We start from the raw sequence: 27,889 nt of genomic DNA, 5'->3' as shown, positions 1-27,889 counted from the left end.
AGGTAATGCATGGACATAAAGCAAGAGGAAGGGGATACATCTGCCCCATTGTCCCTGAGAGACTGAGCACATACATGTCAAAGCTCATCTGTGCAAGTTTACAAACCAAGAGCTACTGTTACAGTGCATAAAGCAGACATCGCATGAAGAGCGCAATAGTAACACATGGTAAGGTAAACTGTTCAGCCACTGACCGCCATAGCAATTACATATGCCTAGGGCAGTGTCTGCACATAGTCTCACACATTTGGTGACATCACATTAGTGTACACTACAGGGTGACACTGCACAGCATGCACCACTCTGATAAGAGCAGAAGAAATTATGCAGACTTGCAGGGGTGTAGGAAGCAAGGCAGTCAGGCTTTAGTGCAGCAGAAACATGCATGTGCCAAACATTAATTGTGCAATAGTAACACATGGAAAGGTAAGCTGTTCGGTCACTGACTGCCACAGTAATTGCATGCCAAGCACATACACAATGCATTACCAGCACACATTGGATTACATCATGTGAGTGCACACTACAGGGTAACACTGCACAGAATGCCTGGAGGAAGGGATTAGGACACATATTAGTGAATGGAGCAGGCAGGCATGGATGTAGTGAGCAGGAGACAGCCAGGCCTCGGTGCAGAACAGAAATGACAACAAAAGGAGCTAAGCCTGGCTCCTGCACTACTTACCAGCTCCTTGGTCTTTTCCATCAGACCTTCATGGAGACCCCGTGTGTGAGCTCCCAGCGCTGTGACTCCGGACACAAACGTGATCTTACCTCAGCTATGACAACAATGAACTCCTGCACAACATCAACAAAACCAGCAGCTCTTTCCTACCGCGCCTGCGCGCTCGGCTGCCTCTCATAGGCGAACGCTGCCCCCTCCCCTCAGAAACACACCCACTTCCGGCGGAAACTGCGCTCTACTACTGTAGTTAGTAGCGGTCGAGACGGGCGGAGCTCTATAGTACTAGAGACAGGTAGCAGTGGGTGATTTGCTTCATCTCTCACCCGCCGTATGGGAGGAGCGTGTCCGAACTCTGGAGTGGGGATTGGTGTTGTGTGTTCGGGGAGGGCGGGACTCCCAGTCTCAGGAAGTTCCACGTGTGTGTACATAGGTAAGTGCTGGGTAGAGACTAGTTCCCATGCAGTATAGCTTACAGGAAGTGACGTTCAGTGAGGGCGGAAGTTGTTAGATGCCCTCACAACGTTTTGAAATTTATGTGTAATTCATGTAGGTGTCGTTTATTTTGTTTTATTTTTGCAGCATTGTACCCTCGCGGGCTCGCTACGCTCGCACGCTTCGGGCACGGTGGCTCGCTTCGCTCGCCACAGATTTATATTCCCCCTCCAGGTATACGTGGACCCAGGGCATGATGGGAAAATTACCTAAACTGCATGGGATCTAGACACTACCGTAAGTGCTGCGATCATGTGTGTTTCACGTGCTATAATTGGGTTATATTATAAGCACGATCGTTCGTAACTGCCATAAACGTGCTGAGGAAATTACTGTGGGTGGTGAGGTCTGGATCGAGGGGGAACTGCTCCCAGTCTGAGATTAGAAGTTCTAGGCAATGGCTAACATTTCCGTAGTGTCTTTGGGATGCTGTCACTTGTCTAATTCCTTTTTTGCTTAACAGTATTGCAAGTCCTTAATATGTTTCAGCCCTAGGAGTTTGGCCATGGGAAAGGGTGCTGTGATCTGCTTAATGAGGCTGCCTGCCTGGCCAGGGTCCCAATATTAACCGATAACAAACATTGTGGAGGCCTGTAGGTGCCTTTTTTCCCGAACAGTGAGCCAGATTTATCAAGCTTCAAAAAGTAATAAAGTGGAGAGTGATAAACAGCCAGCCAATCAGCTCCTACATGTCTTTTTGCAAACCCAGCCTGTAACATGGCAGGTAGGAGCTGATTGGCAGGCCATTTATTACTCCATTTTATCACTGTTTGAAGCTTGATACATCTGGCCCAGTCTTAAGCAGCCCATACACGCTGCTTTGTGGGCGTGCTTTTCGTGCTGTACTAGCACGGATCACATTGCATTGCATTGCATGTGCATCTGTTGTGCATGCAGTGCGATGCAATGTGATGAAACCTAAGTACAAAAAGTATGTGCTTGCATGTATCTGTTTTATCGCATTGCATGCACAACAGATGCACATGCAATGTGATCTGTACTAGTACAGCACGGAAAGCACGCCCACAAAGCAGCGTGTATGGCTGACTTCCTGCTTCTTCACTTGTTATACTCTAAAGCAGTGGTAGCCAACCCTAGCCCTCGAGAGCTACCAACAGTTCACATTTTCCAGACAACCTAGCTGCTGCACAGCTGCACTCATTCATCACTGACACATTTTAAAAGATACACAGATGGAGCTTATTAGCTCACTTGTGATTCTGTGAGGAGACCTGCAAAACATGCACTGTTGGTAGCTCTCGAGGACTAGGGTTGGCTGCCCCAGCTCTAAAGAATAAAAAATAAAAATAAATAAGAGGTAGTAAGTATGAGAAAGCAGGACATCTACGATTGGTTTTATTAACTCTGATAGAAAAACTGTACTTTGTGGAAATTCAATTAAATGTGATGTAGGGCTAACATTGCCCAGAAGTCTTCCATCACATATTGCACGACCCCTTTGTGCCCCAGGCATTGAAATGACACCTGGTCATGTACACACCTATGGTGTGGACGAATTTCCTTCATCCCAAAGATCATGCCAGATTGCCCATTCGCACTGTGCAATTTAATGAACGCTGATACGATACCTTTTTTCATTCTTCATTAAACTGTACCACATCTCACACAATATTTTCTGATGGGCCTTGCAGCAAGACCAGCCAGAAAATATTGTGTGCAACCCACAGGAGCACGCAGTAAGGGCTGTTTCACACAGTACGGTTCCTGCCGCACGGTGAAATCCCGTACGGTCAGGGAGCCGCGCCGCACTCAGAATTTTATAATGGCAGGGATGGCCACAGCCCGGCAGCCGTCCCTTCCAGTGGGGGGATCCGGCTGCAGCCGTGCGGCCGGGCCGTGGCCGTCCCGTGTGAATGGACACAATAGTGTCCATTCACAACTGCTGAGTGCGGCACGGCTCCCTGGCCGTACGGGATTTCACCGTGCGGCAGGAACCGTACTGTGTGAAACAGCCCTTAGGTATGCACAATATCCTCAATTCGTCTTTCTAGTATGACAAATCATGCTGATATCGTGCAGGTGTGATATGATATATACAATATGGTTTAATTGACAAATGCTGTGCAGTTAGTCAAACAAGATTGTGTCTGCAGCTGTACAGTGTAAGGAACAAGGTATGATTCTGTCATTCATTACATCATGCAGTGTATACTGGCAGTCTTGTGCAGTCCGGGATGAAGGAAATTCATCCCAACCATTGGCTAGTTTGCGGGTCATTTAAATGTGTACCCGGTCTAAAAGCCCCCCCATACACTACAACAAGTTGGGCCTATTTCACCCATTTCCGACGTGTATGAAATGACATTTGGTCCGATGCCTGGTCTCCCTCCCAGCAATGGGGAACAGGGATCACATGCGATACATTGCATGTGAAAGGACCGCATGCGATCCCTTCCTGGCAGCTAGTGGGGACCAGATGGCCATACACTGCTGCAATACATTGCAGCAGTGTATGGCCAGCTTTAGACTAAAGCTGGGTACTTACTTTAGTGACATGTATTTGTTCCGACATCAGAACGTTCGCGATATCATCAAATTGTTGTGCAACACATTATGGATCAGATGTATCAAGCTTCAAAAAGTGATAAAGTGCAGAGTGATTAACAGCCAGCCAATCAGCTCCTACCTGTTATTTTTCAAACCAAGCCTGTGACATGACAGGTAGGAGCTGATTGGCTGGTTGTTTATCACTCTCAATTTTATCACTTTCGAAGCTTGATACATTTGGGCCCAAACCTGATATCATTGCATGCAACCGCAGGAGCACGCGTATTGCATATACACACTGAGCAATTGGAATAATTCAGACCTGATCGCATGGCTGCAAACTCGCAGACTGGGCGATAATCAAACGACTGCACATGCCTATTGTAGGCATTCGCAAAGCCAGCATTTAGGGGTGGTAACCGGCCATTTTTGGGGATTGTCAGGGAAAATTAAAGGCACCCACACACAGCACAATTTTCAGGCATTTTCTGAGCGATTTTACTAAATTGCTCAGAAAATGCCTGAAAATGCATGTAAATCGCTGTGTATATAGCCCACACAGCGATTTACATGCGCGCCCCCGCCGTTCTGAATCTGAACAAGATTCAGAATGGCCCGGTCAGTCAATTCATAACAGTCGCTCAGAAGCTCCTGCTCATCTCCCGCATGTGTGGCGCGGGGATGAGCAGGGCCATCTGAGCGACTGTCATGCCGGAGCACGCCGCCCAGATGAAGACCCACTGCCGCCGACCTGGAAGCCCCGCTGCCGCCGACCTGGAAGCCCCGCTGCCGCCGACCTGGAAGCCCCGCTGCCGCCGACCTGGAAGCCCCGCTGCCGCCGACCTGGAAGCCCCGCTGCCGCCGACCTGGAAGCCCCGCTGCCGCCGACCTGGAAGCCCCGCTGCCGCCGACCTGGAAGCCCGGCTGCCGCCGACCTGGAAGCCCGGCTGCCGCCGACCTGGAAGCCCGGCTGCCGACGACCTGGAAGCCCGGCTGCCGACGACCTGGAAGCCCGGCTGCCGACGACCTGGAAGCCCGGCTGCCGACGACCTGGAAGCCCGGCTGCCGACGACCTGGAAGCCCGGCTGCCGACGACCTGGAAGCCCGGCTGCCGACGACCTGGAAGCCCGGCTGCCGACGACCTGGAAGCCCGGCTGCCGACGACCTGGAAGCCCGGCTGCCGACGACCTGGAAGCCCGGCTGCCGACGACCTGGAAGCCCGGCTGCCGACGACCTGGAAGCCCGGCTGCCGACGACCTGGAAGCCCGGCTGCCGACGACCTGGAAGCCCGGCTGCCGACGACCTGGAAGCCCGGCTGCCGACGACCTGGAAGCCCGGCTGCCGACGACCTGGAAGCCCGGCTGCCGACGACCTGGAAGCCCGGCTGCCGACGACCTGGAAGCCCGGCTGCCGACGACCTGGAAGCCCGGCTGCCGACGACCTGGAAGCCCCGCTGCCGACGACCTGGAAGCCCCGCTGCCGACGACCTGGAAGCCCCGCTGCCGACGCCTGGAAGCCTCGCCGCCGGAGCCCAGCTGAAGAGACGCTTCCTGGACCTGCCGGGTGCCGCGCCCGCCCTCTGCAGTCAGATGGAAGCTGCAGTGAGAGGACGCGACGCTGGAAGACACCGGAGTTGGTAAGTATATACTACATTCTTTTACACTGTGCCACCAAGGGGAGAGGGGGATGCCACACTATACCACCAACGATTAAAACTTTTTATGGGGGACACTACCACCAACTATTGTTTCATTATATATATATATATATATATATATATATATATATATATATATATATATATATATATATATATATATATATATATATATATATATATATATATATATATATATATATATATATATATATATATATACACACACACAGTGCAGTTTGATGGCATGTGCGGCTGTGACAGTCGTGACAGATTTGAAATCTCCCGTGCTGAATCTCCCAATTTGAATCTCTATCACAAATCTCTCTGTATGTGGCTCATTGTCTGAAATGAGCCACACGAGTGAAATCTCTTGTGCTGAATCTCCTGTTATGTATCTCTGGCACACATCTCTGCATATGTAGGGCCCTTAAGACCTGTCGAGTTGTTTGAAAGGAAGTCCTGTGGCATCAGCTCCAGCCCCGATCAGCCTGTTTTTGCATAGCCCATGACTTACTTGGCAGGTGCGATACAGACTGCATGCACTGGAAAAATTATTTGGTGGTGAGCGACTCGCATATGGATTGCTATGATTGCCTGTTTGCAGGGCTCTGCAAATTAGCAGCTCAGCCATTAGGTCTGTAGGTGATATATCAGCCCGATCGGACAGCATAGCTCAGCGTACACCAAGCTTAATGTCCGCACTAAGGGCGGTATTCAATGAGCCTGATTCGCCATGTTTTTATGGCGAATTTGTGCTGTTTGGCGAATTTTTTACTAAAACGGTGAATCACCCTATTCAATGACCACATGGCGAATACATTTGAAGGTTTTTTCGCCATGATTCACCGAGTAGCAATCGCTATCTTTTTATGGAGAAGTGGAATGTGAACTTTTAAAATAAAGTGTTTTGTTTTTTACATTTGGTGTCAAAAAATCAGGAATTTTATTCTGAGGGGCATGCTACTTTTATTCATGTGCTGTAAGCACATGAATATATATTTAATTTAAATTTTTTTTTTTTTTTTTTTTTACACAGCAGCCAGCAGGGGGCGCCGGAGCCGAGCCGCTCATTACATATTCATATATTCACTGCACCCGATCGTTACGATCGGGTGTAGTGAATATACGGTCCCCTGCTGGCACCCCCGGGGGGCAGCCTGTGCTGCCTGGCACCCGGGGAGCCCACCTCCCCCCCACAAACGTTCTGGGGCAGGCAGAGAGACTTCCATCTCTCTGCCTGCCACCGTCCTCAGGCTCCCTGCGGCATTCGCCGCAGGAGCTCTTATTCGCCGGTCAGGGGCTCGCTGCCCCTGACTCGTTGAATACCGGAGCCTGCGAGGCTCCGGAACGTGGCGAATGTGCAGCAAATCCAAAAAAGGATTCGCTGCACCTCGCAGGTATTCTCATTGAATACCGCCCTAAGACTACCAGTGGTCTCAGTAATAAATATAAAACACTCAATGATTCCTTGCACAGTAATTAACCCCTTACATTTTGCTATTTGCTCTTCTTGTGAAACATCAATAAAAACTGTAATAAACTCAGCATAAATGTACAAACAGTTATATTAAATTAATTATGGTTATAGCTTTGTTTGGAGATTTTAATGTTTTTGATTTATAGCTAGTGCTGTTAATTCTAGGGGGAAATCTACTTCTGACTGGCAGTTTCTGTGCTTCAGTTTAATCTCATGCTTTTCTTTCAGAAGTAAGATGCTGTCAGCTGTAGAAGAGAGCAGTAAAGCTCAAGACTCTGGTCACAGAAAGAGGCAACGTGGCAAATCAAAGCAAAATGACAGTAACAAAGAAGAGGAGCTTAGAGCTAAGAACTTAAAGACCATAGCTGACAAACCAGATATGGAGAAATTTTTGGAGGATTTGGTTTTTGGTGGTGAGGATGAATTTGTGGAAAGGCTTCTTGGTGATTCAAAGGTAATCTTTGAGGTCAATTTGGTGGTGTACTCTATATGTTTCTGTGCATGATTTTATATGCATTAAAGGTGGAGATATTGTTTAACTAATATTTAAAATAATATCTGCATTAAACTTTAATTATATTGAGTAGGAACAAATATATCTGTACACCCCTTGGTTTGGAGCGCAATTCTGGGAGTAGACAGCAGTGATCGCGTTCAGTGAAAAAATGTGTGGTTCCCAGGGACCCCTTACTTTGTAAAGTCTGGGTCCTACTGAACTGTTTTTTATTTGGGGGGGGGGGGGGGTGGGTGCAGGGAGCCGGGCAAAAAGCCACTGGGCAGGGAGCAGGGGGGGCGGCGCAGAGTACCAGGGAGCCGGGCAGGAGAAGACGCTGCAGCGCAGCGCGAGTGGCGGGAGCAGCAGAGCACTTCCAAAAAAAGAAAAAGCCCATACAAACGCATAGGAAGCCATTGATTGGCTAAGACCTCTCTCAGCCAATGAGCGATTGGCTGAGAGAGGTCTCAGACAATCAATGGATTCCTATGCGTTTGTATGGGCTTTTTTTTTTTTTTGGAAGTGCTTTGCTGCTCCCGCCACTCGCGCTGCTGCTGCAGCGTCTTCTCCTGAACGGCTCCCTGGTACTCTGTGCTGCTCCCGCTGATGGCAGCGGCTTCCTCCTCTGCCCGGCTCCCTGCGCCTGATCCCTCCGCCCGGCTCTGGTAGGTCCCCCGTTGCGGGGGAGCACGGCTCCGGGCAGCAAATTTAACAAATCTTATGTGCAGCCCGTCTGACCTCCCGACTCCGATCCGATGCGCATGGGGCCGCGCATCGGGTCGGAGGGGATATCTCCATATGCGATTTGGGACGATTTCACGGCCTTAAGACTCTCAAATAATTCAGAAACGAGAAAAAAATCTAAGATACAGCACTGGGTTTTTACGGAAAATAATTTATTTCAAATTATCTAAAAGAATTTAATGAATAAAATATCACACAATATACATTTCATATGAGAATTCTCATGAGCTAAACATGAAAAAATAATTAAAAAATATTCAATATTAAAAATGATGAGTAAGAATGATTCCAGCTAGTATTCAAGTATATTGGGGAGAATCAGTTTTATGACCAAATCAGCACCAATAGGTAAATATTTACATAACGATTCGAGTATCCTTGTTAAGGAAGAATTGAACAAAGTCCCGGTGATTACCCACTTATTTTGTAAATATGAGTCCCCAGGCTGCAATTTAGGGTAAAATACATGGTATAGCGTTTATTTGCGATCACTGAAACAGTAGGAATTTGTTGTCACTAGACAAAGTGAATGTTAGCGGCAAAATGGCAGTGTACCTATTTTTTTAACCATGCTTTGTTTTATCTACAAAAGGTGGATACATAGTATACTCTCTGGGGTAAATTTACTAAAACTTCTTTAAATGAAAAAAGATGCTCATAGCAAGCAATCAAATTCTGTTTCATTTCTCTATTGCATCCTAGAAAATGATATGCAGAATCTGATTGGTTGCTATGAGCAAAATCACCTCTTTTTAAAAAAAAAAAATTTAATTAGGTAATTTTTATTGAGTTTTTTTTTTTTTAAAGATAACCACACTCCCAAAACAAACAAAGGGGCAGATGTATTATAGCGGCGCTTATCGCGCTGCTATAATACTTCCTGTTTGCCTCATTAGCGAGGCGAAGCAGGAAGGGACATCGACAAGATGTATTAACATCTTGTCTGCCGAAACGGGGGAACTCTAACTCCCCCCTCCGGCGATGTCCCCTCATCAGTTTACACTGATGCGTTGTCTCCTGTCCCCCGGCCAGCTCGAATGAGCATGCGTGGAATCTCGCTACTCACGCGAGATCCCCAGCGCAGCCTAGAGCTAACAGCAGGGACAGGGCATCGGGCAGCGATGCTGACCATTCATACATTCGGCCTGCTATCATTTAGATAGCAGTGTCGATATGGACAGGGGCTCCCCTGTCCTTTACCATATCCCGGCTTCTTCATACATGGGGGAGAAGCGGAATCAGTGCACATAATGTGCGCTGATACCCCTTCTCCCCCATAACGAACGTTCATACATCTGCCCCATAGGGAGTCACAGACACATGTAGCAAGTATCATAATTAACACAAATATAGAAAACTAGAATGACATGGTAGACAGCCAGTGAAAGAGAGACAGCAAAATATTAGGACTATTAACACTGTACGAGGAAGTGGTCATAGATTGAGCGTCCCAAGGCCCCATTTGGAGTCACCCAACCCACTCCAAATGTTAAGAGAATAACAATAGAAATGCCAAGATTATAGATAATTACTGCAATGTCTGTTAAATATATATAGTCAATTAGAAAAAAATAAGAAATATATAACACTCTAGTGTCTGGTCAAATGTATAAAAGAACATAAATAGAGTTAAATCAAATTAAACTTCCCAAAGCAAACCTCCCCAACCCCCCCACCCTGTATGACCTAACCCAACCCTAGGCATACTTGGATCCCAATAAACTATACCCTCCCCCATATGTAATAGTCTGAATGTTACAGACAGCTGTGATATTTTGTCAATTTAGCAATAAATTTGAATCCGCAGTTTTTAAAAAGACAATTCCAGGTGGGATTTTTCAAAGAAAAAAGCACTACTTTAAGCTTCATCGTCAGAATTGCTCGGGTGATGTCAAAATAACCTCTCAAGTCTCATTGACCATCGTATTAACAGGCTAATGAATTATTCTTCACCCCAGGAGCACATTATGCCAAAATTAATAAATAAACTCATCAGTCAGGGATGGGGAACCTTCAACTGTTATACTACACATCCAGCATGCCTTGCAACAGTTTAGCAGGGCATGCTGGGATGTGTAGTTCAACAACAGCTGAGGGCCAAAGGTTCCCCATCCCTGGTCTACGTGAAGGCTCCCCAGGAGAGAGGTCCTTTTACTATGTGTCCTGAGCACAAACTGCTGTTAATAATATCTATAGGATTATATAATAATAATAATAATGATATTTATATAGCACTTTTCTCCCAATATTGTTTTGTTGTGCTTGAGTAACCACTACATCCATTATTGTATTTTAGGCTAGGGGTGAATCCAGTGGAGATAGCGACTCAGACCATGAAAGTGTTAAGGATACCACTACACCAGGCAAGAAACCAGCATGGGTTGATGATGAAGATGAGGTGGAAGAAAGGTAAACAGAGATTTGATCCAGTGTAATTTAAATGTTGCAACTTTTTCTGTCTCTTGATCTTTTTATGTAGGTTTAACTGCAATATAATGCAAAAAATGCTAATTTTTATTAAACTTTTTGTTTTGTCTGCAGCATTGATATGACCCATCGCTATCGTAAAGATGTGATGAAAAGTAAAGCCGAGACCAAGCTGAGCAAAGAGAAGCTCCAAGTCCGACTTCAGCAAGAGTACGTGATCACACACAGTTCTCTAGCCTCACTGCATATAAATGCTTTCCAGTCCTGCAACCAGCTAGTTATTGGGGGCCTGATTCAGAGGCAGATTCAAAGCTGGTGTTCCATGGAACGGAGCATATATTGCCAGAATTCGCATGTGCTGTGATCACATTGTGCATGCATTAAGGTGCTGCTGCAAACCTGCAGAAAATGAGGATTTTAATTTGCAAAAGTGATTGACAGGTAGTGACCGTTCTGGGGTGTTAACTGGTAGTGACAGCTGCGAGCTGTAACATACAAAAACATGGAACGTGCATGACTATTGGAGATCATGATAGGTCAACAATGTCAAGGGTCACATTCAATAGTTGGATGACAAAAGGTTGACATATGAAATGGTCAACATAAGGGTTTTTTTTTTTTTTTGAGGGGCGCTGTTTTCAGATCCAATCTGTATGCCACTGTGTGGGACAAATGAATTAGGTCCTTATTGGTTCTAATTTACTTTATCCTGATAAATAAATACTTTATCCTGATAAATAAATATATTGTATATGATGAGTTATAATAGTTGTAATATATTGTGTAGGTACTTGTTTAGTTTCACGGCGGCCGATATATCTGATGCGATATCGGCTGATCCGATGCAATTTTTTACCTCTTCATAACCCCACCATCGACTACGCATGGAGTTGATTTTATATAGTGTGGCGAGCGCAGTAATCCGCGTCCCCTCGTGGGGCTCTCCATGCTTCGGGCTCGGTGGCTCGCTGCGCTCGCCACACTATACAAGATCATCTCCATGCATAGTTGATAGTGGGGGTTATGAACAGGTAAAAAATCACATCGCCCGATATATCGGCCGCCCTGAAACTAAACAAGTAGCATTGTATTGTGTATTATAAATATCAGTTTTCAGATTATCTTTCTTTTATTAATTGTCGCCTCCATAAATTTCTAATATCAGAAAGATAAGACAGCACAAGGTTTTTACTCAGTACATTTCTTACCCTATTGCATTAAGGGTGGTAGAATGGCAGAAAATAATTTACAAGTATCTCAGAACAATTGCTGCGAACACTATTTTTTCCCTTTCATGTAGGGCAGGTGTAGTTTATCACCCTCTATACCTCCAGTTTTCTAAAAGTGCTCCTTTACCTAGCCCCTTTTTCCTGTCTCTGTTTGGCATGTGGCTTTATTTAAATAAATCTGTTTTTCTTCTTTATTTTTAGTGTCAGTGGTGCACCCACAAATGCAACAGTTAGGTCAGGGGTAGCCAACTTCAGTCCTCGAGAGCTACCAACAGTTAACTTTTTCCATGTCTCCTCACAGAATCACAAGTGAAGTATTTAGCTTCACCTGTGAATCTTTTAGAATGTGTTAGTCTGTAATGAGTGCACCTGTGTACCTGCGAGATGAGCTGGAAAACGTGAACTGTTGGTAGCACTTGAGGACTGGAGTTGGCTACCCCTGAGTTAGGTTCTTACAGAGGATATTAGCAGTTTTATTATTAAGTTTAGACCTTCTCACAGAGAATAGTGCAGTCTACATACTTTTCTCCAAATGGCACTTTCTGCTCTCAATGTGATGAAACCTCTTTCTGATTTGGTGGAGTTAGTGTCACTTACCCGGAAGATTATATTTTCATTGGCTATTTCCACAGCTGTGAGCATTTTAAAGCTACAGGCCTTGCTTTTTTTTGTCTCCGTTTCCCATCTTTCATAAAGAATTGGTGGTTGTTCTGACTAAAGGCGCATAAACTCTAGAAGATTATCCTACCAATCTGGCTGGTTGGAATGAAAATCTGGACATTTTTGGGAGCAAATGACAATTGACCATTCGCTCCTAAACATGGAAAATAGACGAAAATGGTCATTCAGATAAATTGGTTAGATCTATTTATGCTAATGACTACTTTTGTCCATTTTCCAACTTTTGGGAGGAAATGGTTAATTGTGATTTTGTTCCAAAAAATGTCCAGATTTTCATTCCAACCAGCCAGGTTAGTAAGTGTGTATGGGCCTTTAGCCTTCCTTTCTGCCAAACTGGTAATGGACTTCTGTCTTAATAAGAACATAGTGGGGCAGATGTATTAAGCCTGGAGAAGAGATAAACTGGCGATAAAGTGGATATAACTTGGAAGAGTTAACGCACCAGCCAATCAGCTGTGTTTGAAATATGGCAGTTGGGATCTGATTGGCTGGTGCGTTATCTCCTTCCACTTTATCTCCAGTTTATCTCTTCACCAGGCTTAATACATCTGCCCCATTGATCCCTGCTTTAGACCAGGATAATTGTCCAGAAGAAGCGATCGTAGCTCAGAGGACCTATTTTGAAAGCTGTGTCAAAACAGACCATCATTTGGTGGATTACTTTGGTAAATGGTCAGCTCTTACTTTGGGCAGATCTGCCTGTTTTTGAAAGATTTCATGACTTGTTCCATCACATCGGTGGATGGTTCCTGTGCTTCATGGAGCCACGGTTGACCAACTCTTGTGGGTGGCCACTTAGTCTTTTATGCACTGACCTATTGGCATATCCCTAATGTTTCAGTATCCACCATTGATAACATTAACAAAAATGGGATTATATACTTGCATTCTTTTATATACTTGTTTGTTTTCTTAACTGTTTCTTGATAAGGTTCTTATTCTCATTAGTGGTGGAACCTTATTTTTTTTCTGGTACTTGTGTAGTTTGGCGGCGCCCATCGCATCGCATACCATAAGGCATACGATGGTATGCGATGCGACGCGATATTGTACAATGCCATACAATTTTAAAATTGTATGACATTGTATATGGCATACAATGCCATACAATGCGATGCGATTAAACATTGTATAAGCACCTAATGGGTGCTTACAATGTTAAATGCACCCCTCCGCCACCCCCCCCACTATAAACGTGAACCCGAAGCGTGGCGAGCGCAGCGAGCCCGCGAGTGGCGGCGGTACGCGTCCTCCGACCTTTTTATACCCCCACTATCCACGTCGGCGTGGAGTTGAGAATAGAAAGTGTGGCGAACGCAGCGAGCCACCGAGCCCGAAGCGTGGCGAGTGGACGCGGATACCTGTGAAGGCCGCGAGGGGACTCAGATACCTGTGAAGGTATCCGCGTCCCCTCGCGGGGCTCGCCACGCTTTGGGCACGGTGGCTCGCCACACTTTCTATTCTCAACTACACGCCGACGTGGATAGTGGGGGTATGAAAAGGTCGGAGGACGCGTACTGCCGCCTCTCGCGGGCTTGCTGCGCTCGCCACGCTTCGGGTTCACGTTTATAGTGGGGGGTGGTGTGGGGGTGCATTTAACATTGTAAGCACCGCCCCTCGCGGGCTCGCTGCGCTCGCCACGCTTCGGGTTCACGTTTATAGGGGGGGGGGGTGGGGGGGTGGGGGTGCATTTAACATTGTAAGCACCCATTACGGTGCTTAAAAGCACCCTTTAGGGTGCTTATACAATCTTTCATCGTATAGGGGGCAAAAATCGCATCGCATGGCATGCGATGCGATTAAAACATCGCGCAATGGAAATCGGGGGCGCCGCCAAAATACACAAGTACCTTTTTTCTTATGCCATTCAGGCTTTTTAAAAATAATAATGCAGCTCTGGTACCCTTTAGTATATTGTAGGGCAGATTAAAGAGCCAAAGATCCTGTATTTACCTCTATACCCAAGTGCTCTAGTGTCCCCATTGGAATTTCTGAAAATAATTTGATAGGAATATGAACATTTTCAAAATGGACTTTTTGATTTTCTTCTCAACCTTTCACCAACTTGTGTTTTGGTTTTTCAGCAAGTAAAATTTGTATTTTTCTTGATTTGATTTAAATTGTGCAATGTTTTTCATCGGTGCAGATTCCAGAAAGCAATGGGGGGAGTTCCGTCTTGGGCTTCTAGAGATCCCAAGAAAAGAATCGCCAAACATGGTAAGCCGGAAAATGTCCACCTGATTGTTCTTCTTCAGCACATATACAGTACCTCCTGTACAGTAAGTCCCACCTCTTGGTAGAAACACCTTCACAAGAAAGCACTACACTTGTTTAAATAAAATATATATAATTTTGTGGGCATATGTAATATGGTCCATGTTTGCTGGAGATGTGGGTTTGTCTTATAAATGGTTGGCGCTAAGATTTCGGAGACCGGTTATGCCAGCCAGTCTCCGAAATTTTAATGCGCCTCTTACAATCTCTGTCCCTATTACATATGCACAATAGCCTAATCTATTAGCTATCATGTATTTTAACCCCTTAGTGCTAAGCATGAGTTTGACTGATTTGACTGACTCCCAGCACTGTACAAGTCCCAGCATGCCTTGTCACAGTTTTGCTATAAGGGAATGCTAAAGCTTTGACAAGGCATGCTGGCATTTGTAGTTTCACAACATCTGGATAGCCACAGGTTGGCCAGGCCTGGTTTAGAATCTATTTGTCCATAAGTTTTTTTATTTTTTATCATTATTTTTTTATTTACTTTTGCATACAAAAAAATGACATTACAGGTAAGTTATTATCACCTCTCCTATCAAAAACAAAACATTTATACTGAACAATAAGGTTTAACAATACAACCTAAACGGAGCAGCCACAACATACCATGAGGGCCTAGCCACCTAGAACCTGGCTTAGCACCTTTTATTCAACTCCATTTATTTTTAGATCGGTAGGGTTTTTAATGTAAAAGGTTGGGTTCACCTCTAATTTGCACTCTCACAAATGATCTGTATTAGAACCTTACATATCTCTAAATAAGGCCCATAGATACCAATTTTTAATTGCCCATAAGTTTCTGTTAAACTCATTTTATTTTTATTTACTTTTTACGTTAATATCTTGCGCCTCAAATTGGTATGCGTTTTTTTTTATTTTTTTGTAGTTTATTAGAAGCTATGATGCTACTGCATAAATACTCACTGATCTTGGAATATGACCAGCCCAAAAAGTGCCAAAATAGGCCCAGTGGGGATAGGGTAATATGGTACTGAACATAAAATAAAAGCAAGCAACCGGTGCCGATAATATATTAGTGAGTCACTATATACCAGGGATGGGGAACCTTTTGCCCTCCAGCTGTTGAACTACATATCCCAGCATGCCCTGCAACAGTTTTAGCATGGCCAAATAGGAAGACTAGCAGGGCATCCTGGGATGTGTAGTTCAACAACAGCTCGAGGGCCGATGGTTCCCCCTCCCTGCTATATACTGTATATATCCCAATTGGTATGTGGATTGCAATGGATAATGAACAGGTCTTTATGTTATCCCATACACTTGAATATGATTCCTTACATGCATGTATATAAAGGGTACTTTATCCTACCAGTATACATAAAAAATCACTTTAAAACTTTCTCCCATATTTCAGAAAAACAGTCACAACGAGGTTTATTTAACTCCATTACTCTACTCAAAGTTCACTATTAGCGGGATGTACTAAAGGGAAAATGCGGTAAAACAGGGGTTTTACCGCATTTTCCTATGTACCATTAGCCGTCCACCTGGCAGGGTATCCCTATATGGGCTTCTATCGCCATCCGCGCGACTCCCCCTCCGAGCAGTGCAGGGTTAAATATATTTTCTCTTAGTTAATATGGTAGTGTGGTAGCCTGTTATATTGGTATTTTAAAGCTTTAGTTCAGATCTTGGGCTAGATTCTCTGAGCCTCAAAAGTGATAAAATGGAGAGTGATAAACAGCCAGCCAATCAGCTCCTACCTGCCATGTCACAGACTGTGTTTGAAAAATGTCACAGGAGCTGATTGACCTGCTGTTTATCACTCTCCATTCCTGATTTCCTGAATTCTTTGCTTACAATGTATGATATAGTGCTGTATATGCAGCTCTTGTTATGACTATTTTTAAGGTTCACACTGTAATGCTCAGTAAATATTGACTTTTTTTGACAGAGGACGACGATAGTGAAGAAGAAAGTGATGATAACTTGTTGAGTAAAACTGGTAATTTTCTCGCAAAGTCCAGTTACCTGCCAAGTGGTATTTTGGAGGTAAGTTTCCATTAGCAGTGACGTGCTGCGTCCTTTGTCATCTCTGACTTTGGGGCTGATGTATTAAGCCTGTTAAAGAGAGAAATTGTAAAGGTGCCCATACACGGAACGATGACCTCTGTACTTTTTGTGCTCGAATGCATTGTATCTAGTACAAAAAGCATACAATGTGCTACAGCATCATGCTCTTTGTACTGGATACAATGCGATCTAGTACAAAAAGTACAGGCTGCACAGACTTGATGTGATGTGCATGGGAGCGCGCATCGCACCGGGAAAAAGGCACTGTGTATGGGGGCACCTTCAGGTGAGAACGCACCAGCCATTCAACTCCTAACTACCATTTTTCAAACATAGCTGATTGGCTGGTGCGTTATCACCACTTTATTTCTTCACCAGGCTTAATACATCTGCCCGAATATAAGGTTTAAGTAAAATTGTTAAATTCAGTGCTCTAAAGTTGTCTTTTTCATAGTTTCACCTTGACCTAGTGAGGTTATAATTCATTTCTAATTAGGATTTTAAATATATATCTCCTGTAAGTAAAAATACCAAGACCAATCAAAACTGTCCATCAGCTTATATCATATTTGAAGAGAAGAAGAAATGATAAAATAAAACCAACTTTTTTTTTAATATCTTGTTTTTGCAGATGAAAAGATGTTTGAACGCCAACTCAGAGAGGCCATGTACGTCCCCACTCAGTACAGTTCAGTTCCACCCATTGGCACAAGTTATTATGACTGCAGGGCTCGACCGCTCAATCTCACTGTTTCAGGTCTGTTCTGTGGTGTTAAGCAGCCTGTTATAGTCCTAATAATATTGCACTTGCTGTACCACAGTAAGGACTCATTTGTGATTGCTTTTATGGTTTCCAACAGATATGGGGGATGTCCAATTAGCTTCAATGAGTTTTTGTCTGTTAAAAACTACATGATAACATGATGGTTATTATTTCGGTATCCATTTAGAGGCCATTTTTCCCGGCAATTGCATGAAAACATACATGGGCTCAGGGATAAGTGTGCATATTGGGGATTATGGTTTGTGCCTGAGGCACGCAAAGCATAATCCCTGATAAGTGGGGTTAACGGGTGATAAAGATGGTGGCATCAGGGATAATTGGATAGCCCCTGGAAAAAAATTACTTGCGGTCAATGACCATGGTCGATTGGATGCCATAGATATAATTTATATTCCAAGAACAAATAAGGGAAAAAACGATTGACCATTTTATTAATTCCCATAGGTTGATGGCAAATTAAATCCAAAGATTCAAAGCATCCATTTGGAAAAATTTCCAGTTTTTAGGGCGCAGTTCAGCGCTGATGGTGAACAGGTGATAGCCACAGGACTGCGGCATAAATTTTTTTATGTATATGACATGATGGGTGGAAGTATTATTACTGTTCCCAGAATTAGAGGTGAGTGACCTTTCACATGCTTATTCATTCTAGAGCTATAGAACACCATGCTGTTATGTTTGTTTGTTTCTTTGAACATTACGTGCCCAGAAGACCCATACAGTTGTGTGCAGAGCCCGAACTACCAGTGGTGCAGCATGTGCATTGCATCGGGGCCCCTGAGAACTAAGGGGCCCACTGCTGCACCCACTGCTCTGTGGCATATTGTGAACTTGGGCTGGTGGGGAGGAGGGGGGACCAAATTACTTTTCTGCACCTGAGCCAGCCACTCACAAATTCCGCCACTGGCTGTGTGTGAGAGGGTATACTTTTACCTTCTTTCAATTTCAAACATGGTTGCTTAGGCTTCCATCTCATTAACTATGTTTAATCAGCAGTACATTACATTATGCACTAGACCAGGCATGGGCAACCGGTGGCTCTCCAGCTGTTGTAAAACTACACATCCCAGCATGCAATGCCACCATTTTAGCATTCCCTTATAGCAAAACACTGGCAAGGCATGCTGGAACTTGTAATTTCACAACAGCCGGAGAGCCGCAGGTTGCTTATGCCTGCACAAGACTAAAGACACACTGGGCGACTTTGAGCTGAAAGTCGCTCAAAACAGCAGGTTTGAGCTGCTTTCAGCTCAAAGCCGCCCAGTGTGTATGCACTGGCGGTGAGCGCTGCTGCACGCTCCCTTATCATCGCCAGGAAAGCCATTCATCTGCTAGTTTAACCAGCAAATGAGCGGCTTTGAGGACTGCTTTGCATAGCACTGCGCTATGTAAAAGATGTCCTCCCCCCTACATCCGTGCCGGGCAGGGGTAAGTCGCTCAGTGTGTATGCACTGAGCGGCTTTCCCCGCAGTGATGAATGCGATCATCGCTGTCCATACACGCTGGGAAATATTGCACAGTGTGTATGGACCTTAACTTTATCTAATAAAAGCATTCTAACTTTAACACGCTAGATATAATGAGCATATACAAACAGCAGCAATATACAGTGTGCTAAACTGTTCTGTTTACTTTCTGTGCCAAACCTGACTTCCTATAACTAACACATGCGGATCTGTTAACTTTCAGGCTTGGAAGAAAAATACATTAAGCAATTTGAAGTATCTCCAGATGGGTCATTCCTTCTCCTCAGTGGGACTGCGGGATACCTACATCTGCTTTCTATGAAGGTAAGGTCATGGAAGGAGCAGCTATATAATGGTTCTGTAGTTATCCAGGGCAGATGACTAGTATTTTACATGTTGCCAGTCATAGGTAGGGAAGCTGGGGCATGAAAGGCTGGCAGATTTGCATGCTAAGTGTAGGTCTAGTCTCATTAGTTTCAAACTATCCATAGCAGAAAATGATATAACTGCAAGCTCAGACTGAAGCCCTGTACACATGCATCGATTTTTATTTTATTTTTTTCCTGATTTTTTTCGATTCGATTTTGCTTCTAGAAGAAAAATCGAATCCTAAATGAAATCTAATGGTTTTTGTGTCACTTTCGATCTACATTCGATTTCTATGTGCGCTCCCGTTTTCACAAAATCGAACAGAAAAATGTACTGTGCAGCCAAGGAAATATCGAATTCGATCGAGTAAATCGAATGTGTACAATGTACCATGAATGTATATTGAATTCAATATCTAATGCAAAAGTACAGAACTAAAGCCAAATCGAATGGAAAGATCTAATAGAAAACCGAATCTAAAGGTGCGTACACACAGGGCTATTTTTCTGCAGGCTCCAGCAGTTTACTGAGGCCCTTATTCTAGTTCACTCTATCTGACAAAATATTTCTTAGATTGACAAAACCATGTGCACTGCAGGTGAGGCAGGTGTTACTTGTGCAGAGATAATTAGATTTGGGTGGGGTTTTACACCTGCCTCACCTGCAGTGCACATGGTTTTGTCCATCTAAGAAATATTTTGTCAGAGTGAACTAGAATAAGGGCCTCAGTTCCTGCTGGAGCCTGCAGAAAAATAGCCCTGCGTACACATGTACAGATTTTCTGTCTGATCTATCTGGTGGGAACAAAAACCTGGAAATGTATGGGAGCAACTGACAATCAAAAAATTGTTCCCAAACACTTGAAAACAGACATTGATCAGTCAGACAAATGGTTTAAATCATTCTGATATAACAGATTTATCAAAGCATATATATTTTTTTCTGTTTTCCTGCATTTGGGTGGAAATTTTTGATTGTCATTTGCTCCCATACATTTCCAGGTTTTTGTTCCCACCAGATAGATCAGACAGAAAATCTGTACATGTGTACGCACCTTTACATCGAATCAAAAGCAAATGGATGTGTGTGTGTACAGGGCTTTACAGAATTATTGAATGTAACAGCACTGCTGGAAAGCATTCCATATCAAATGTAACTCTATACTCTCTGGTGTTTTTGGTCAGACAAGGGAGCTGATTGGAAGTATGAAGATGAATGGGCAATCTGTCCGAACTGTGTTTTCTCCAGACAGCAGTAAAATCTTTTCAAATTCTGGTAATGTATTTAAACAGCAATTACAAAGTGCCAGCACTGCCATGAATTCAGATTTTATTATTTGATTTCAAGAACCCTCGCTTTGAGGGTTATGTATGAAGGGTCGCCATGAGTTTTTAATGTTTTTGGAGCCAAATAGTAGGTTTTAACATGTACTCTAAACTGGTTTACAGCGTTCACTTGCCATGCTTCCGGCCTTGTGCACGTCGACAATAAAATATCTTATATGTATAGTTTAGAGCAGAGAAGGGAAAGGGGGGACATGATAGAAACTTTCAGATATATCAAGGGCTTTAACAAGGTACAGGTGGGAGACATTCTTCACAGGAAGAGGAGCAACAGAACACGAGGACATGCACTGAAACTAGAGGGAGGAAGATTCAGGGGAAATGTGAGGAAGAATTACTTCACAGAAAGAGTAGCAGATAAGTGGAATAGCCTCCCATCAGAGGTGGTAGAGTACAGCAATTTAAACATGCTTGGGATAGGCATATTGATATCCTTACAAAAAAATAAGGATCAAATATGGTTTGAGGTAACATGTTTATAAAAGGGGCAGACTAGATGGGCCAAGTGGTTCTTATCTGCCGTCAAATTCTATGTTAATATGGTGTTGACCTGGACACTGTCAACCCATCGACAGAACAACATTTGTTGTTTGTCGAATCACGAAAACCTGTGTCGTCATTGTAACCATGGTGTCTGTAGTGAATATTACATATAGATAGATTTTCGTGTTGGAGCTGCCCATCTGCTAAATAGTTTTTCATTTTCATTGGAGAACCTGTCTTTAACCCTTTTATATAAGCCACAGTGTTGATTTTAAAACTGAAGATAAAAAAGTTCCTCATTATGTGCATTTCAAAATTGAAAATGATGGTACTTGTTTCCTAGCACGGAGCCCATCACATACCGTACTTAGTGGTATGCGATGCGATATTCCCGTTAAATTAAATTAAGTGCTTGTACAATGATATATCGCATAGAATTGCATGCCAGCAAATGGCATGCGATGCAATTTTTTTAATTGTACAAGCACCCTGATGGGTGCTTACAATGTTAAATGCACCCCCATTGTCAACGCCACGCCCACTTTCAACGCCAACCCGAAGCGTGGCGAGCCCGTGATTGGCCGCGGTACGCGTCCTCCGACCTTTTCATACCTCCACTATCCACGTCGGCGTGGAGTTGATCTTGGATAGTGTGGCGAGCGGACACGGAATACATGTAAAGTAATCCGTGTCCCCTCGTGGGGCTCGCCACGCTTCGGGTTGGCGTTGACAGTCGGGGTGGCGTTGACAATGGGGGTGCATTTAACATTGTAAGCACCCATCAGGGTGCTTGTACAATTAAAAATCACATCGCTTGCCGCTATATTGCATGCGATGCAATTGTATACGATCAAAATCGGGGGCGCCGTGCTAGGAAACAAGTACCAAAATGATTGTAAATACATTTAATACCCTCTCCCATAAGAATCTAACTTTTTAAGTTGGATACTGGACTGTGTTTTGTATTTAAAAATACAATGAGAATTGCTTTTATTGTTTCCGATTAGAGGATGGTGATGTGTATGTTTGGGATGTGAAAAGTCGACAATGCCTAAACCGATTTGTTGATGATGGCAGCTTATTGGGTACTTCTCTGGCTGTATCGAAAGATGGCCGTTATGTATCTTGTGGGTAAGTGTATAGTAATGTATTTATGTAGTGCTCACATCTCCATACACTTGTAAAACCTGCATCTGTAATGCCACTAATTGATGACCTGTAAGATGCTACTAACTACCTTTACTTCAAGTGAGGCTGCTGCTCCTTTAGTTGGCTATGGTGTCTCAGCCAAGCACTGCACTTCTGATGCTAGCAAAGAGCAACTAAACCCAATCTCTGCTAACGGTAAGCCGCTTGGATGTGGACACTCACAGGGAAGTGGCACTGCTTCAGATGGAAAAGGGGCAGCTAAGAGGACTAGCACTGACCCTGGGTTCAGCTGGGTATTCTCCTGGGGGGGGGGGGGGGGATATGATAACTTTCATGTATATACAGTCTGACTGAAGGTAGAGGCTGCTAGCTTCTGTTCCTTACTACAGTACTTACTGCCTAGATTGGCATCTTTAGTGAAATTACTGTTACTATACTGTACATGTCAAATGCTAAAGCTAACCCCCCCCCCTTTTTAGTGTGTGTGTGTGTGTGTGTGTTATATATATATATATATATATATAATTTGCTCTTTATCACTCTCCATTTTATCACTTTTGAAGCTTAGAGAATCTGGCCCCTTATATTCAGTGTTAAACAGCCATCCAATCAGCTCCTATCTTAATTTTTTTTAAACACAGTCTGTGACATGGCAGTAGGAGCTGATTGGCTGGCTGTTTATCACTCAACATTTTATCACTTTTAAAGCTTAGAGAATCTGGCCCCATGGGAGGCTTCAGTTATGCATATTTGGAGATACCAAGCCATGTTCTTTTTCTTCACGATGGGAACTCTTTATTCTTGAGCAACCAAGTCTGTTCTGGTTTCCCATGCATAAATTTAGAACCTAATTACAACTTTTTTTTCTGCTCACCTTTTGTACTCGTGATCGATTTACAACTGAGGGCATATTCCTAACACACAACTATTCTGCAGACTAGTTACCTGGGCTCTGTGTTTCAGGTCAAACTCTGGAGTTGTGAATATTTATGGCTTTGATGACTGCCTACAACACACACAGCCTAAACCACTGAAATCTGTAATGAACCTGGTGACCGCTGTTTCTTCACAAGTATTCAATTCACACACCGAAATCCTCGCAATTGCCTCTCACACAACAGATGAAGCTGTCAAACTGGTGAGGGCGTATTTTGTTTTTATTTTTGTCTGCAAATGCTTTTATTCATTTTGACTACACAGTAAATTCAGAAAACTTAGTTCTCATTGAGGCACTAAGATGAAATCTTATTCCGTACTATCATGACCTTCTAGTAAAACATACGGTACTTGTTTCCTAGAACGGTGCCCAGATTTTCTATGTACGCAAACGTAGGGAAAACGCATCGCATTGCATGGGCCATTTTAGTGCCGTACAATGCGATGCAATTTTTTTAATGTCATTATTTACCGGTCTGTGTGCCCCGGGGGATCGCATCGCACCTCCCGCAAAATTGCATGCGATTTTTTTATAGGGTGTACGATGCCATTACATTAGCTATACAATGATATGATTGTATGATGTTTTTACGCACCACCCCACTATCCACGCCACCCCGAAGCGTGGCTAGCGCAGCGGAACACGTCCTCCGACATTTTCATACCCCCACTATCCACGTCGGCGTGGAGTTGATGTTATATAGTGTGGCTAGCGCAGCGAGCCACCGAGCCCGAAGCGTCGCCGCACTATATAAAGTCAACACCACGCCAACGTGGATAGTGGGGGTATGACAAAGTAGTAGGACGCGTACCGGTGCCCCTGGCGGGGCTCGCCACGCTTCGGGGTGGTGTGGATAGTGGGGGGTGCGTAAAACATAATTTTATGACCTACAATAATATTATTGTATACGTAATATTACATGAAAAATATCGCATCGCACGGCACTACAATGGCCCATGCGATGCGATTTCCCTACGCAGAATACCCCACTAATCAAATAGCTTAGTGGGCACCGTTCTAGGAAACGAGTACCAAACATACTTTACAATGTACTGTTTTCTCATTTACACACCGCACCACAGACTGCTGAACTCACAATGTGAATTGGTACACATCGACAGATTTCCTTTCTTTAAGCTTGATGTAAATTCTAGATGTATTTTTGTCATTCCCACTAGCTTTGAATAATGTGAGCTAACAAAGAACCATATTTCTAACATGAGCCCTGGCTACAAAGATGTGAGAGAGTGACTGGAACATCTAATGTGTCTCTGAATAAATACATGGAGAGGGCGTAGTAGTGTGTGAGATTTTGTAAGTGTTTTTAATTTTTGTTTTTTAATAAGGTACTCATTTGCTCTGCGAGCCAGATTGATTTTTGCCATGATTGCCGCTTTAAAAAACAAACTACAAAACACTCACAAAATCTCTCACTTTCTGGTTCTCTCACCCTATTACATTCCCCAATGTTCTGCACAATAATGTGACCATTTATCTATAGCCCAGTAGCAGCCTTGTTAGTTTTTTTTAATTCGCATGGAGTGATTTTAAGTCCAAGCGCTCAGAAATAGTGAAAACAATGGCTGTTAATGACTGGGATCCCACTTTGTAAAACAATCCTAGAAACAAACCTCTGTAACAATCCTAGAAAGAAATTGAAATCCTGTACCCCCCTATTTCCTAATAACTTGAGATTGTTTCCCCAGGTTCACATGCCCTCATTTACTGTTTTCTCGAACTTCCCCATACAAAGTAAAAGAAGAAAGATTCATCTTCCCAGAGCAATGGATTTCTCCCCTAATAGTGGTTACTTTTCTATAGCAAACAACAAAGGTGAAGCTTTACTTTACAGGTAAGCAGTCCTGATGCCATCTGCACGACATGAGTAGATAGAGAAGTAGGGTTTTTTTGTTTGTTTTGTTTTTTCATTCCATTTTAAAGTCCACATTTTTTTTTTTTGGGAAATCTGTTACATTCACAGTTCGTAAGGCGAACTGTAAATGCACAATTGCCCATTATACATTGGGCAATTGTGAGCTGAAAGCAGCTCCGTTTTACCTTTTTGAGCTGCATTCAACTCAAAAGCCGCCCAGTGTGCACGGGCCAGCAATGAGTGCTGATGCGTGCTCCCACATCATCGCTAGTCACTGCCGCTCATCTGCTTTTATGATCAGCAGATGAGTTCGGTGGACAGCTTTTCAGAATGTCCTGCTATGGAAAGCCGGAAAGCCGTCCACCCATGGGAAAATAGCACGGCAGGCGAAAATTGCTCAGTGTGTATGCACTGACCGATTCTTCAGGGCAGTGATTTTCCCCATCATCGCTGTCCATACATGCTGGGAAAAATTGGCCAGTGTGTATGGATCTTTACTGTGTTTTTTAGTGTTTGCAGTATTATCTTTTGAATTTATTATTTTATATTGTGCTTTTTTTTTTTTTTTTTTTTTTTTTTTTAATCCTTTTCTTTTTTTTTTTTCTCCTAGGCTAAAGCATTACTCTGACTTTTAGAGAATACAAATGGTAAGTTACAATATGTAAAATAAGCTAAATACACTTTAAAGTTTGAGTTTAAGCTTTGAGTTTAAAATTACTGCTGGTAGAAAATGCAGAAGTTTGTAAACACTGCATCAAAGCTGCAAATTATGTTTTTTTTTTTCTTTTTAGTGCCCGTTATTTGCTTATTTCTATTGTTACAGATAAGCAACATTTTTAAAACTTTTTGTATTTTGATGCAAAATGTTGCATATCTTGCAAGTGAAATTTGTCCTGAAACTGTTACAGATGTGTTCTTATACATATCATTGCTCTAGTCAAGTCACACAGCCCCTCTCAGCGTGCCAGATCCCTTGAAACTACTAGCACCAGGTGTCTCCTGCACACAGGGGGTGCGGTGCACAAGTGCGTCTCATGCACAAAAAGGACGCATTTGCCAGAGCTTCGTGTTACTACATACTGGCAAATGCCTCCATTTCAAACCCCCACTATCCACACCAGCCCGAAGCGTGGCTTGCCCAGTGGTACACGTCCTCCCGACCTGTTTATACCTTCACTATCCACGTCAGTGTGGAGTTTATTTTATAAAGTGTGGCTGCGCTCGCCATGCTTCGGGATCGTTGGCTTGCTGCACTCGCCACACTTTATAAAAATCAACTCGACGTGGATAGTGGGGTTATGAACAGGTCGAGAGGATGCATTCCGCAGTGCTCGCCACGCTTCTGGCTGGCATGGATAATGGGTTTTTTTTAGGAACCCCTTCACACCTGTCATGTCAGTCAGGTTAAAATGGTCAATGGTTCCCACACAATGTAGTAATCACTGACTGAATACACTAGCTGCGTAACGCTAACTACATAAGCTCAAGCTAGCTGCGAACATACTGACTACGCTGGCTGCAGGAACATGACGCTGATACAGACAGGGATGCTGACTACACTAATCACGTTGGCTGTGGGAACACGACACTGATACTGACAGGTACGCTGACAACACTGGTCGCGGGAACGCTATGCTGATTCTGACAGGGACAATACGCTAACTACGTAACGGGCGTCATGATAATACACAAGTACCCTTCTTTTTTTTTTTTTTTTTACTATAAATATAAAATACTAATCTTTTTTTTTTATTCTCTTACAGGACTGCCTCCATATTTTAACGCATTCTCGTAATAAAACAAGAAGCATCCTATCTTTTCACAGAATGTTTTTCTACATACTGTATGATGCAAAGATATATGTGTATATGTATTAAAAAAGGAAAAAGATCTACCTTTCTAACTTCATATCTGTTTATTCAGAACCTGATCACTGTTGTCCCAATTTTAGTTGTCCTTCCTTGTTCAGTATTTATATCCTTCTGAAGATATAGCCTTCAGAACGGAAAGTGGCATTCTAGATAAGGCCATAACAATGGCCTATATGATTATATTGCTTATCTGCCTCTATCCCCTGAAATAGTGGGTGAGATTTAATAGGATGAGAGATTCAGAAAGTGAGAGATTTTGTGAGAATTCTCCAGTTTTTTTAAAGCGGCAATCATTTACACTGCAAAATCAAACTGGTTTCTGCAGTGTAAATGATTACCGCTCTAAAAAAAAACTAGAGATTTCTTACCAAATCTCTCACTTTCTGAATCTCTTATCCTATTAAATCTCACCCACTGACTCTTTTCAATTCCTTTCCTCTTCAGTAGTTTCCATGGTAGTGCCGTTGATACTATATTTAGTCTTTTTTTTAAACTACTTGCCATGTTCTTGACCATTCATCTAGTCTACCTAGATCATCAGTCATTTCTTTCACTTCTGGTGTTTTTCCCCTTATGCCATCTGCAAAAAGGCATACTTCTATACCATTTGCACTGTTTATAATAAAAATATTAAAAAGCACTAAACTAAGTACAGATCTCTGGGGTAGACCACATGTAAACTTTCTGTGCTGAGACTGCACTCCATTTACTATAACCCTTTGGGTGGTATCAAATTTGTCCCGTTGTTTTAATTGATAACTGGGCTATCCAATTATAGCCCTTTATTCAGGATATAACTGTCCCGTTAAAATGTGATAACTTCCCGATCCCATATGTTATTGCAACACGGATCTCTGCAGAACAGGCCCGACTTTACAAGCAGTCGGGCCCGTTCTGCCGAGAA

The 27,889-nt window shown here is 43.4% G+C and overlaps 2 protein-coding genes across 8 annotated transcripts in view; one reads left to right on the top strand and one right to left on the bottom strand.

Annotated features, from left to right (window-relative positions):
- The window catches only part of MBTD1 (mbt domain containing 1), a 53,984-nt gene extending 53,063 nt beyond the window's left edge, over nucleotides 1-921 (bottom strand). For 3 of the 6 annotated variants that reach the window (XM_083148658.1, XM_083148659.1, XM_083148662.1), the window contains exon 1: nucleotides 686-921. In XM_083148658.1, coding sequence (XP_083004784.1) covers nucleotides 686-706 — 21 coding nt within the window. In that variant the 5' untranslated portion in view covers nucleotides 707-921. The remainder of the gene's footprint in view (nucleotides 1-685) is intronic. The other 3 variants (XM_083148660.1, XM_083148661.1, XM_083148663.1) reach the window with 3 other exon arrangements.
- On the top strand, nucleotides 906-27,008 carry UTP18 (UTP18 small subunit processome component). Of its 2 annotated transcripts, XM_083148665.1 has the most exons (16): nucleotides 906-1,115; nucleotides 1,265-1,414; nucleotides 7,051-7,276; nucleotides 10,356-10,468; nucleotides 10,601-10,696; nucleotides 14,543-14,613; nucleotides 16,592-16,689; nucleotides 17,342-17,467; nucleotides 17,939-18,113; nucleotides 19,184-19,284; nucleotides 20,514-20,604; nucleotides 22,163-22,286; nucleotides 23,268-23,442; nucleotides 24,948-25,093; nucleotides 25,725-25,761; nucleotides 26,878-27,008. In XM_083148665.1, exons 3-15 carry the CDS (start codon nucleotides 7,058-7,060, stop codon nucleotides 25,747-25,749), a joined length of 1,560 nt encoding a protein of 519 aa, XP_083004791.1. In that variant the 5' UTR covers nucleotides 906-1,115; nucleotides 1,265-1,414; nucleotides 7,051-7,057; the 3' UTR covers nucleotides 25,750-25,761; nucleotides 26,878-27,008. The 2 variants fall into 2 exon arrangements, with proteins under 2 accessions (XP_083004791.1, XP_083004790.1); XM_083148664.1 differs by lacking the exon at nucleotides 1,265-1,414.
- The last annotated feature ends 881 nt before the right edge of the window (nucleotides 27,009-27,889 follow it).

This window comes from Crinia signifera, chromosome 6 (genome assembly GCF_055691185.1).
Source record: "Crinia signifera chromosome 6, ASM5569118v1, whole genome shotgun sequence".
NCBI lineage: Eukaryota > Metazoa > Chordata > Amphibia > Anura > Myobatrachidae > Crinia > Crinia signifera.
The sequence above is the reverse complement of the archived record's forward strand: the minus strand, read 5'-3'. Positions and strand labels throughout refer to the sequence as shown.

Bases quoted from the DNA above. Each gene is read 5' to 3' on its own strand.
- UTP18 (XM_083148664.1), top strand. From the start codon at position 7,058: ATGCTGTCAGCTGTAGAAGAGAGCAGTAAAGCTCAAGACTCTGGTCAC. The intron at 10,697-14,542 runs GTACGTGATCAC...TCATCGGTGCAG, and splicing joins CAAGTCCGACTTCAGCAAGA to ATTCCAGAAAGCAATGGGGG. The intron at 22,287-23,267 runs GTAAGTGTATAG...TCTGTGTTTCAG, and splicing joins GGCCGTTATGTATCTTGTGG to GTCAAACTCTGGAGTTGTGA.